At 41.1% G+C, this 14,043-nt stretch overlaps 1 protein-coding gene across 1 annotated transcript in view; it reads right to left on the bottom strand.

Annotated features, from left to right (window-relative positions):
• LOC132886518 (dynein axonemal heavy chain 5-like) overlaps positions 1-14,043 on the bottom strand; it is a 310,505-nt gene that overhangs the window by 117,275 nt on the left and 179,187 nt on the right. The window contains exons 42-46 of the mRNA XM_060921229.1: positions 13,469-13,622; positions 10,396-10,542; positions 7,575-7,816; positions 6,054-6,233; positions 395-599 (exon numbers count right to left, since the gene is read on the bottom strand). Of these exons, the coding sequence (XP_060777212.1) occupies positions 395-599; positions 6,054-6,233; positions 7,575-7,816; positions 10,396-10,542; positions 13,469-13,622 (928 nt within the window). The remainder of the gene's footprint in view (positions 1-394; positions 600-6,053; positions 6,234-7,574; positions 7,817-10,395; positions 10,543-13,468; positions 13,623-14,043) is intronic.

The raw sequence follows: 14,043 nt of genomic DNA on the forward strand, positions 1-14,043 counted from the left end.
AGAGAGAGGGAAAAATGAAAGCAAATTAGGAAATAAAGATAGCATGAAAAACAGTTGTGAGGGAAAAACAGAAAAGCAGTGTGTGTAACAACTATGTGTGCATAGTATGCCATGTGAGACACAGCTTTTAAAATGTTTTTTATTGACAACACAGGTTTAAATTCAAATTCAAGAGGTTGCAGAGGACATACACTTCAATACAGTGAACACTGAAGGATGTGGAGTTGATTTATGTCGTGAGACAATTTATGGTTAGTATGTGAAGTAAAAAGACACTGAGCACAAAAGAGAGAAGTTGGATGTGAGGTAGAGTGACAAAACTGACTGAACAGTTGGGAGACAGTGAGAGAAAGTGTGTGTGTGTCTAAAATAGTGTGTGTTTTAAGGCACAGACCGTTGGATGTGACATAGTAGTCAAAAATGGTATCCTCGCTGTGGGATGACACGTCCGGTAGGTCCAGACGAATGCTGTCATGGTGACGCAGCCAGCTCTCCATCTTTCTCCGATCGTCCAACTCAAGTAGGGCACCAACACTCCACATGAGGGCAAAGACATACAGATGCTCCATGTGCTTACGTGTGACCTCAATGCCCTGTTCCTAGAGACAGACAGACAGACAGACACACACACACACACACACACACACACACAAATCAGAAATTATTGCACAGAGCTAATGTTACTGAGACTTACATTCACAAATTTTTTGAACGCCTTATAAGTCAAAATGTCCTCAAATTAAATATGCTAAAACTTGAAAAACTAATCAAGCAACCAATATGTGAACTGACATCTGTGGGTTTAAAAAAATATATTTTATTTATTTGGTATAAGATTATACAGGGGCGGCATGGTGGTGTAGTGGTTAGCACTGTTGCCTCACAGCAAGAAGGTCCTGGGTTCGAGCCCAGTGGCCGACAAGGGCCTTTCTGTGTGGAGTTTGCATGCTCTCCCCATGTCTGCGTGGGTTTCCTCCACATGCTCTGGTTTCCCCCACAATCCAAAGGCATGCAGGTTAGGCTAATTGGTGGCTCTAAATTGACTGTAGGTGTGAATGGTTGTCTGTGTCTATGTGTCAGCCCTGCGATGATCCCATAGTCAGCTGGGATAGGCTCCAGTTGGCCTGCAACCCTGTAGAACAGGATAAGCGGCTACGGATGATGGATCAATAGATTATACAGTGCCCTCCATGATGATTGGCACCCCTTATAAAAATTTGTAAAAAGTGAAGTACAACCCCGATTCCAAAAAAGTTGGGACAAAGTACACATTGTAAATAAAAATGGAATGCAATGATGTGGAAGTTTCAAAATTCCATATTTTATTCAGAATAGAACATAGATGACATATCAAATGTTTAAACTGAATGTATCATTTAAAGAGAAAAATTAGGTGATTTTAAATTTCATGACAACAACACATCTCAAAAAAGTTGGGACAAGGCCATGTTTACCACTGTGAGACATCCCTTTTTCTCTTTACAACAGTCTGTAAACGTCTGGGGACTGAGGAGACAAGTTGCTCAAGTTTAGGGATAGGAATGTTAACCCATTCTTGTCTAATGTAGAATTCTAGTTGCTCAACTGTCTTAGGTCTTTTTTGTCGTATCTTCCATTTTATGATGCGCCAAATGTTCTCTATGGGTGAAAGATCTAGACTGCAGGCTGGCCAGTTCAGTACCCGGACCCTTCTTCTACGCAGCCATGATGCTGTAATTGATGCAGTATGTGGTTTGGCATTGTCTTGTTGGAAAATGCAAGGTCTTCCCTGAAAGAGACGTCGTCTGGATGGGAGCATATGTTGCTCTAGAACCTGGATATACCTTTCAGCACTGATGGTGTCTTTCCAGATGTGCAAGCTGCCCATGCCACACGCACTAATGCAACCCCATACCATCAGAGATGCAGGCTTCTGAACTGAGCGCTGATAACAACTTGGGTTGTCCTTCTCCTCTTTAGTCCGAATGACACGGCGTCCCTGATTTCCATAAAGAACTTCAAATTTTGATTCGTCTGACCACAGAACAGTTTTCCACTTTGCCACAGTCCATTTTAAATGAGCCTTGGCCCAGAGAAGACGTCTGCGCTTCTGGATCATGTTTAGATACAGCTTCTTCTTTGAACTATAGAGTTTTAGCTGGCAACGGCGGATGGCACGGTGAATTGTGTTCACAGATAATGTTCTCTGGAAATATTCCTGAGCCCATTTTGTGATTTCCAATACAGAAGCATGCCTGTATGTGATGCAGTGCCGTCTAAGGGCCCGAAGATCACGGGCACCCAGTATGGTTTTCCGGCCTTCACCCTTACGCACAGAGATTCTTCCAGATTCTCTGAATCTTTTGATGATATTATGCACTGTAGATAATGATATGTTCAAACTCTTTGCAATTTTACACTGTCGAACTCCTTTCTGATATTGCTCCACTATTTGTCGGTGCAGAATTAGGGGGATTGGTGAAACTCTTCCCATCTTTACTTCTGAGAGCCGCTGCCACTCCAAGATGCTCTTTTTATACCCAGTCATGTTAATGACCTATTGCCAATTGACCTAATGAGTTGCAATTTGGTCCTCCAGCTGTTCCTTTTTTGTACCTTTAACTTTTCCAGCCTCTTATTGCCCCTGTCCCAACTTTTTTGAGATGTGTTGCTGTCATGAAATTTCAAATGAGCCAATATTTGGCATGAAATTTCAAAATGTCTCACTTTCGACATTTGATATGTTCTCTATGTTCTATTGTGAATACAATATCAGTTTTTGAGATTTGTAAATTATTGCATTCCGTTTTTATTTACAATTTGTACTTTGTCCCAACTTTTTTGGAATCGGGGTTGTAGTTTCATCTCACTCTGAAAAAAAATAAGAAAAAAAAAACAAACTTATTCAAAGAAAAACAAATCCCTCATCAAGAAAATTATTTTCAACAAAAATACATGTGCCACTATTAATGGCACCCCTGGAAATTATAGTGAACACAATGTAACTGAAGCATGCTTTCCATTTAAAATGTAAATTTTTTGAGTTGATTGGAGTGTGTAGGAACTTTCAAGCTGCAATCCATGACTTCTTGATGAACTGGGGAACAAATATGAGGTGACACAGAGACCAAATTCCCTTAGTCATCCATCAACATGAGAAAGATAAGAGAACACATAAAACAAATGAGGGATAAGTGTGTTGACCTTCATAAGTCAGGGAATGGTTATGAAAAAATAGCTACTCGCCTGAAAATGCCCATTTCTACTGTTAGGGCAATAATAAAAAAGCGGACACCAACTGGAACTGTTACAAACGTGCCTGGAAGAGGACCCAGGTTTATTTTGCCCCCACATACAGTGAGGAGGATGGTAAGAGAGGCAAAAAAAAAAAATCCCCAAGAATCACTGTTGGTGAATTACAAGAAAAAGTAATATCTTGGGGTTTCCAAGTCTCCAAAACCACCATCAGATGCCATCTGAAGTTTGAAAAACACTACTGCAACTTTTGACTAGAACCATATTCTATGTCTGATATAAAAAAAAGGAGATTTTTGGCAATAAACACTCAAGATGGGTTTGGTGGAAAAAGAAGGATGGCTATAATGAATAGAACCTGATCCCAACTGTAAAATATGGTGGAAGTTCTGTGATGTTTTGAGGCTGTTTTTCCTCCAAAGGCCCTGGAACCCTTGTTATGGTTCATGGCATCATGGACTCCATGAAATACCAAGACATTTTAAATCAAAATCTGGCTGCCTCTGTCAGGAAACTAAAACCGGGTTGTCATTGGATCTTCCAGCAGGACAATGATCTGAAGCATTATGTCCAAATCAACACAAAAATGGTTCACTAAGCACAGAATCAAGCTTCTGCCCTGGCCATCTCAGTCCCCTGACTTGAACCCCAGTGAAAACCTGTGGGGTGAGCTGAAGAGGAGAGAGCACAAGAGAGGGCCAAGGACCCTGGATGATCTGGAGAGACTGTGTAAAGAGGAATGGTCTCAGATGCCCTGCTTAGTTCCTCCAACTTTATAAAATGTTATAGGAGAGACTCAGTGCTGTTTTACTGGCAAAGGAAGGAAGGTTGTACAAAGTATTAAATGCAGGGGTGCCAATAATTGTGGCACATATGATTTTGTTGAAAATAATTATTTCTTGATGAGGGATTTGTTTTTCTCTGAACAAATTCATTTCAATTAAAGGTTGGAGTTTTCTCTTGTTTTCAGTATGAGATGAAGCTACTTCACCAAAAGGTTGATTTTTTTCTAGCCCTTTTTAACAATCTTTACAGAGGGTTCCGATAATTGTCAAGGACAGTGTATTTATTTGAAGGATTTGTATGGTACACACCACATAATCTAAATCTAATAAGGAACAAATTTTTATTTATTATTTTTAAATGATATTGTTTAACAAATAAAAATTTATAATATTTAATTTGGTGACTTTTTCTGTCAGGATAAGTTTATTTAACAGTTTTAGAAGAAGCCTCCAGTGTCAGTGCTTTGTAATAGTCAATGTAACAGTAAAAGTGTAATTTTATGTTTTCAGACATGGGAAAGTCTTTGTGCTTTCTGGATTCTGAGAAACATGACAAGCTGCATTTTAAGTAACATTATTATCTGTGGCTTTTTTAACTTCAAGTAAGAGGAAATGAAATGCTGGTGAGGAAATGACTGTTTATACCTGTTATAATGTATGTGATAACAAGATCAACTGTGAGCCACTGCTCACTTATGTATACCCCCGCTCTCGCTTATATCAGAATGCAAGCAATCGAAGGAATAGGACACTTATTATGAATGTTGACTTCAACAAAAAAATTAACCCTGAAACAAGTACGTAAAGAGCAGTGTTCTCCCCAAGGATTTCAAATAACATCCTGGTAAACTGGCATTTTGAAATGGCATTCTGCTTCTTGAAATAGCGTCAAAATCTACCCTGTATGTTTCATAAATACATTCAGTGAGTAAACAGGAAGTCGATGTGCGACAGACCTGAAAACGGTACACACTGTATAGAACCCCAAGCTGAAGCTTGGTACCAAATATCAAGCAGTTGTGATTTGTAGCTGCTGAGAAAAATGTTATGAAAATTGTGTAAATCCACCCTATATGTTTTGCAAATACATTAAGTTGGTAAACAGGAAGTTGATGTGGGGCAGACCTGAAAACGGTATACACGGTATAGAACCCCAAGCTGAAGTTTGGTACCAACTGGCTATGATTTGTGGTTGCTGAGAAAAAGGGTATTTTGGACGGACGAAGATACGGACAGAGGTAAACCAGTATACACCCCCCCCCCCTTTGGAACGGGGGTATAATAACTAATTTTTGAGATGTTCCATAAGATTAAATGAAACTATAAATGAAAAAAGTGTGATATGATGTACATTCATTGATTAAAAATTGGAGCACTTTATTTTTCAGTATAGTACGCTGATGGTGATTAAATGTAAGTGTATGGTAAGTAGCTAGTTAATTACTGTGGAATAAGAGGACTAAAAAACACTGAGACATGCCCTTTATTGAAAAAAAAATCCACTTTGTGGTGGTAACAGTAACCCTGCTGAGTGACAGGAGCAAATTTGTGATGTATATCTCAAAAAGAAAATACTTTTTTGAATGACAATACAAAGGACAACATGTGGCATTTTGTTCAAGACTGTATTCATGAGTTTCTGACAAAATGAACACAGAGATGCTTGGAAAATGAAAGAGAGGGTTTCAAACAAAATGGGTGGTATGAAAGGCTATGCAAGATTTTTTTTTGAATATATTATGGGTATTGATAGTAGCTGTAGAACACTGACCAACTACACTTATGTACTCAAGTGTATACAGTATGAAAAGAAGACTTTCTACATTTTGAATCCACATTTTTTTTTTTCACAGTTCATGTGGTGAAATAAGTTAGTTAATTCTAGTTAATTAAATTGACTTGAATTACTTTCAAGTTTTATTTTTTTAAGTTTGGACAGTTTCAAGCCAGTCTCAGCATCCAGCCTAACCCACACTAAAATGGCAAGATTTCAAAGTGAAAATTTTTGTCTGTAACTGTGTATATTTGAGATACCTTGGGCACCTGCAGGAGGCCTTGCAGCATATTGATGCACTGCATGATGACGAAGGCCTCCAGCATGTCCATCTTATAGTCCAGACACTGCACACTGAAGCGATAGAGCTCAGGGAAAGAGCCGGAAAAGAGCTCACGCAGCACTTCGACCTCCTGCAGAGAGCGCGTCCTCAGCCAGCCCTGCACACATGAATAATGTAGAAAGGTTAGTAAAATTATTATAAGTATTTTTTATAATATGCTGTACTCCGCGTGGGTTTCCTCCAGGTGCTCCGGTTTCCCCCACAGTCCAAAGACATGCAGGTTAGGTTAACTGGTGACTCTAGATTGACCGTAGGTGTGAATGTGAGTGTGAATGGTTGTCTGTGTCTATGTGTCGGCCCTGTGATAACCTGGCGACTTGTCCAGGGTGTACCCCGCCTTTCGCCCATAGTCAGCTGGGATAGGCTCCAGCTTGCCTGCGACCCTGTAGAACAGGATAAAGCGGCTAGAGATAATGAGATGAGATGGAGATACGCTGTACTACATCTCAGGAATCTATAAAATAGGCTTTTTTACTCTTGCCTTGTTGATGCGATATCAGACTTGTAGTGCTCATGTCCAATTCGTGCCCTAATTTTAAGGACTTGTGACTTGACTTGGACTCTTGCATTAACTGCATTCGGACTCGTAAATTGGAGATGAGGACTCAGATTTTTTCTTTATTTTTTGTAACATGCCATAATAATGTGCCGTAAAATATTTATATCTACTTTAATTTTTGGACTAGTTTCGTGCAAGAGTGGCACACCTGCGCGCCTTGGCGCGTGCATCAGATAGACTCTTGGGCGCGCTCTGGACAGTGGCCATGCCTAGCGGGCTCTCGTGCAAGTGCAGTAAATGATTCGCGCCTGCACATGATTAAGGAGTAATCAGTGCGCCTATATAAAGACTGAAATCATGCTTACTTTGTGAAATATTGAGTTGCATCGCTGACACATTACTGAGCCTTATTTCCTTGTTTGGTTTCCTGATTCCTGATTTCCTGTTTCTTGTCTTTGATTCTGCCTCATCTACGATAGTTTGTTTGTGCCTCGCTCGACCTACTGCCTGTTTCATGGTTTTATGATTTTGCCTGCCATTCTGCATTGTTTACCTGTCTTCACTTGTATGAATAAACACACTTTCTGCACTTACATCCATCTCCCAACCATTTCTGACAAAATACTCCGCACTCCCTGACAAAGAGAATGCACATTCACCTGTTTATACGTCATGCTCAGGAACAAACTAATGTTAATGGCGCTAAAACAGCCACCATTAGTTGGTGTGGTTGAAGTCTTGTTCTGAGACTTGACTTGGATCAATAGTGGACTCAACTTGGACCTGAAATTTTTTTAATGACTTGGACTTGACTCTGATTTGAACACTGGGGACTCGAGACTGGACTCGGACTCGAGGTTTAGTGACTTGACTACAACACTGTGTGGTATAGCATGCAGTGGCAGTGTGTGCTAGAATTATTAAGTGTTTGCCCCTGACCTCGAGGATGGGGCTCCAGCCGAGCACGGAGGAGCTCATGAACACCATGCCATTGCGTGATACGGTGGCGGGTGAAGCATTGTCGATGTTGTGTGGCTCGAATACAATTTTGCAGTTGGGTGCCATTGGGATGCGGTCGCCATTGGCCAGCGTCAGTGTACGGTTGTCATCCAGCACCGAATTCAGGTTCTCAATCCAAATGGCATCAACAGGGCCATCCAACACAATCCAGATATGTTCACCTGAGACAAAATAGAATGAGGACAGAAAAAAAAAAAGACATGGAGTGGTGAGTTACAAAATAAGAGATCAATGAAAAAGGAAGAGATAGAGGTAGACAGTTTTGAGACAGGGCTCACGATAAATAGAAAGGAATCAGACATGAGACAGGACAATAGAGAGAATAACACAAATGATGCTGGACAAGAGAAAGAGACTAGCAAAACTAGGCTGAAAAATAGATTGAAAAAAAAAACTTACTGAATTTTGTATACATGTGAAGTCTCATACCACTGTTTCATTGATATGATATCAATGAATTATTGATATAATTCATATTGATGTACTACTTTTTTTTTTGTCTCGTCATTGTTTTGGTTGTTTCTTCACTGTTGTTGCATCTAGTCTCTGCTTATTATTCAGGGTTGTTTTTCAGAAATACATGCATCATGACAAGGATAACAAGCATGCAAAGCTATTTACCACAGTTGTGTATGTTCGATTATGTTTCGCCCTCAGGCTGAAGTCCGACTTAAGCTTCTGTCTGATTAAAGACATGATCTGATCATACGAAATGCACAGTCCCTTGGGCAGTGACGGCTCCTGAATTTTTTTCGGGGGGGGGGGTATTTTCCCCCGTTATGTCTACACGGACCATAAATGTCCACAGAACTGAAGTAAATTGACCTAGGTAGCAAGTCAACTGTTCTACAGAATGTTCTGTAAATAGATTTTGTACTTCAAACTCCATGACCAGCAAAAATTTTACAGACTGTGCAACTTAAGGACAAACAGGAAAGTGCACTTACTGTAACAAAACATTGTAAATAGTTGGCCAACATAACAATAGCAGTTGAATAAATAGATGAGTGGATCTTTAGATCTTGCAATTACTGGTATTTACCAAGGATATTACCAAAGTGCGAACTCTCAGAGCAAAGTGTGGCAAATATAAAAATGCACATTGAAAACATCAAAAGTGAACTGATTCTGTGACTGTGTGTGTGTGTGTGTGTGTGTGTGTGTGTGTGTGAGAGTCACGAAATCAACCAAACCCAGAAAAACACCACGGTGACTGGAGCCCTCAGTTTCATCTTTGCCTCGTAGAGCTAACTCGAACACTCCACAAAATTTCACGCATTGGGTGAGCCGGTTTAATATGTGCCTGTTCTTGCTCACCTCATCGTTGCGGTGGTGAACTGCTAGCCTGTAGCCCTCATCCGGTTGTGTAGCGATGTTCACTCTCCCAAAAGCCGAAAATTTCAGGCAGCTGCCCATGTGAATCTTTGATGACTCATGTTTTTTTATTTTCTCCGACAAATGATGCATGTCCGAAACTCCAGTGACCGTCCAAGCAGTGTTGTCCGTGGAGCCACCTCCAGGGTGGAAAAGTAAGCAGGGGGAGCAGGAAACTGCTGAGGCGTCCTCGCAGCCAGCTCGCCAGGATTTGCGCTGGGACCATGTTGAAGTAAAACCTCGAGTATATGATTTCCCCCCCTTGTCGAAATTTGTTTTATGTTTAGATTTGGTCGAGGGGGGTCCAGCTTGTTTTGTTGCCAATTTAGCTCGATTTGATCGCTGACTAAATGGAACTTCTTTTAAGGACCGCACTGAATTGCTTTCCGCATCCATCTCACCTCAGAAACTGAGCGGATTGAACGCAACTTTGCCGCGCTTCGCAGTGACATAAGCACGTTAGGGCACGCCCCCCCGGAACCCATAGAGATTGCATTGAAGTGTCAGTCAGGAGAAAAAAATATATATTAACATGGGACTCTATCAGTGAACTCTTGGGCGATTTTCAGCATGACTGAAATCGCCCCAAAAGGGGCGGTACTCTAGAAGCAAGACCACCCTGATTGGACAATGATACCCAGAGACAGATTAAAACGGCCTTGAGCAGCGCTGGTGAAAGTTTGTTTTAAAAAAAGAAAAAAAAAACTTTTTTTTTTTTTCGTTTTGGCAGTGAGTCGCCCAATCGCCCTTATGCACCAGCCGCCCTTGCCCTTGGGGTTACTTTCTGTTTTCTAATTCTGTTTGAACCTCCAGCAAGAATTTGAGTTTTTCCCATTTGGTAATCATCCCATCATGCAGTTCTTTCGACACTGAATCCTTACAGGGAAACCCAACACTAACAATGTGATGATTTAAACATGTGGTGGGAACGGAGTCACATGAAAAATGTCAATATTATAAAGACGTGTGGCAGCGGGGGCGTGGTCGAGCGGCGGTCTGTGAATGGAGGGCGGAGTCAGGGAAGGTAAGTGGCAGAATCACTGCACCTGACGGGAATTAACCTGTGTTTGTGTGTCTTCCCCAGTGACCGTGCCCTATAAGAGGAGAGGGAGAGCAGAGGAAGGGAGCTCTCTCCCCAACCAGAAAACATGTGTGTGTGCACACGAGTGTGTGTGACTGGGAGAGTGTCCTGGATGTCAAAAGCTGTCAAGCTTAAATAAAGGAGTTTAAGAGAACTCAGTTCTGGCCTGCTGTACTTCTCTGCTCCACCCACCACAGAGTCTTCCTACAACATGATATAATGTTCGACAAAATTTGTAGCTTTTTAACATGTGCTGCACAGATTATAATTGGCACATAAGATCACCTTTTTTGGCTTTCAGTGTCTTTCTCCAGAGGGTGGAGAAAATGCCATCAGTCCAGTCGTTTGTGGCAACGTCGAGTCGGCCGAACATCTGTGCTGCTGTAATGGCTTTCGGGTTCATTCTCATCTCCCTGTGAGGCTGACCGCAATCTGAAAACACATGTGCACGCATACACACACACACACACACACGTTTACCTCAGGGTATAAGGTCAGGGGTTCTCAACCTTTTCTACTTTAAGGCCCACCTATTCATACTTGTAACGAGTCGGGGCCCATTAAAAAAGATCCCCAATTATTTTGGCTCATCTATTCTATTAGAATCTAATATTCTACTGTCAATTGTATTAATGGAATACCACATCACTCCATGTTACAAATCGGAGCCCAGGAATTAAAAAACTACAATAAAACAAACTTCTTTTAATCATAGATATTGTATTTAAAACTGTATGGATGTACCAGAAGTCAAACCATGCATGCAGGGCATTCTCAGCCAAAAAGGATTAATGATCCAAAAGTGGAGTCTGGGTGATTAACACGAGAACTTATTGCCATGTTCGTGTACAGCAAACAAGCCAGTTATTAAAACCACAAAGTACACTCAAAAGAACTGGAGATAGAAACCACTCAGTGGGATTAGATCCTTACACGCTAACAAAGAATTTTTCCTAGTAGTTGGAAAATTATCCATCCGTTGAGTTCCCCGACATCTCAAACTACCTGGTGCTGCAGACATCGTTCTACAAGGACACACAGATGAAAACCTGGACGAGCATGGAGATGTACTACTTTTTATATGTGGCTGGGTTAAAGCTCTGGGGATCAGGACACTACAAGATAGACGGCAGTATACAGATCTAAGTGCAGGAAATGTGTTTATTAGCAGGTGTGATCTTTACAAAAACAAAATACAAATGAAATCACAACAGAATCAGAAAGCAGAGTACAACCCTGATTCCAAAAAAGTTGGGACAAGGTACAAATTGTAAATAAAAACGGGATGCAATGATGTGGAAGTTTCAAAATTCCATATTTTATTCAGAATAGAACATAGACGACATATCAAATGTTTAAACTGAGAAAATGTATCATTTAAAGAGAAAAATTAGGTGATTTTAAATTTCATGACAACAACACATCTCAAAAAAGTTGGGACAAGGCCATGTTTACCACTGTGAGACATCCCCTTTTCTCTTTACAACAGTCTGTAAACGTCTGGGGACTGAGGAGACAAGTTGCTCAAGTTTAGGGATAGGAATGTTAACCCATTCTTGTCTAATGTAGGATTCTAGTTGCTCAACTGTCTTAGGTCTTTTTTGTCGTATCTTCCGTTTTATGATGCACAAAATGTTTTCTATGGGTGAAAGATCTGGAATACAGGCTGGGCAGTTCAGTACCCGGACCCTTCTTCTACGCAGCCATGATGCTGTAATTGATGCAGTAGGTGGTTTGGCATTGTCATACTGGAAAATGCAAGGTCTTCCCTGAAAGAGACGTCATCTGGATGGGAGCATATGTTGCTCTAGAACCTGGATATACCTTTCGGCATTGATGGTGTCTTTCCAGATGTGTAAGCTGCCCATGCCACATGCACTAATGCAACCCCATACCATCAGAGATGCAGGCTTCTGAACTGAGTGCTGATAACAACTCGGGTCGTCCTTCTCTTCTTTAGTCCGAATGACACGGCGTCCCTGATTTCCATAGAGAACTTCAAATTTTGATTCGTCTGACCACAGAACAGTTTTCCACTTTGCCACAGTCCATTTTAAATGAGCCTTGGCCCAGAGAAGACGTCTGCGCTTCTGGATCATGTTTAGATACGGCTTCTTCTTTGAACTATAGAGTTTTAGCTGGCAACGGCGGATGGCACGGTGAATTGTGTTCGCAGATAATGTTCTCTGGAAATATTCCTGAGCCCATTTTGTGATTTCCAATACAGAAGCATGCCTGTATGTGATGCAGTGCCGTCTAAGGGCTCGAAGATCATGGGCACCCAGTATGGTTTTCCGGCCTTGACCCTTACGCACAGAGATTCTTCCAGATTCTCTGAATCTTTTGATGATATTATGCACTGTAGATGATATGTTCAAACTCTTTGCAATTTTACACTGTCAAACTCCTTTCTGATATTGCTCCACTATTTATCGGCGCAGAATTAGGGGGATTGGTGATCCTCTTCCTATCTTTACTTCCGAGAGCCGCTGCCACTCCAAGATGCTCTTTTTATACCCAGTCATGTTAATGACCTATTGCCAATTGACCTAATGAGTTGCAATTTGGTCCTCCAGCCGTTCCTTTTTTGTACCTTTAACTTTCCCAGCCTCTTATTGCCCCTGTCCCTACTTTTTTGAGATGTGTTGCTGTCATGAAATTTCAAATGAGCCAATATTTGGCATGAAATTTCAAAATGTCTCACTTTCGACATTTGATATGTTGTCTATGTTCTATTGTGAATACAATATCAGTTTTTGAGATTTGTAAATTATTGCATTCCGTTTTTATTTACAATTTGTACTTTGTCCCAACTTTTTTGGAATCGGGGTTGTATTTAAACAGCGTTATAAACATGACTAGAGACAAACGTGACAGTGATAATGATGATACTTTGCAATGCCTCTGTGAAAACAGCGTCTGTGTCCATATCTGCTGATTGCACTCAAATCAGTATCAGGTGTTTCCCATAATGACTGGGTCCCAAGAACGCTCTGTGAGCACACGCAGCCACTCGAGCTGCGCCAGACTCAAGCACGTGAAGGGATGATGGTCAAGTGTTCACCTACTGTGTGACCACAACTTTTAGCTCACATGTATAATCGCCATTCATCGCTACCAAAATGCCTCATTTTCATCGATAATCCATAACAAAGCATTGCGAGCTGTAGTGTGACTGTAGCTTAATGAGGTAGATGTGACGTCAGATGCAACCCAGCAATTGTACTCTACTATGAGTAAAAATTAGCTTCAACTTGGAAAAAAAAAATTTGCAGCCCACTAGATGGCGGTTGAGAAACAGTGGTGTAGGTTATGGTCTGCACATGATTCTGGATATCAGAGGTGTCTGTTTTCTTACCTGTCATGGCCTTCATGAGTGTGTGGATGCATGTGGTTTTTCCTGCCCCGCTCGGACCCAGTGCCATCATACCATGACGCACAAGCTGCGTCTCGAACAACTGGATCACCTTTAGTCTCCAAGGAGGGTGATTAATAAGACCAGCTTCTCTGACCTACACACACACACACACACACACACACACACACACACACAAAATCAGCTACGACAAACTAATGCAATTTTAACTAGAAGGGCATTCAGTAGAGTGCATACCTCCGCCAAGCCACATAGTATCAACATCAAAATCAAATCACTTAAACCTAGGATAGTAGTAAAGCTGTACATCAAATTTCATCAAAATCCTTTCACTATTTTTTGGGAAAAAGCCAAAAAATCCTGGATCCACATACATATCCAGATTTGCATCAAAAGCTAATCAACTGTTCCTTGGCCCATGGCTCACCTTTCCTCAAAATTTCATCAAAATCCAGAAAAAGCAAACAAACAAATGGTGGCAAAAAAACATAACCTTCTGAAACAAAGTTGGTGGAGGTAAAAATTCAGTCACCTCACAGCTCCAGATTTTGATCCTG

Source organism: Neoarius graeffei, chromosome 5 (assembly GCF_027579695.1).
Source record: "Neoarius graeffei isolate fNeoGra1 chromosome 5, fNeoGra1.pri, whole genome shotgun sequence".
In the NCBI taxonomy this organism is placed as follows: domain Eukaryota; kingdom Metazoa; phylum Chordata; class Actinopteri; order Siluriformes; family Ariidae; genus Neoarius; species Neoarius graeffei.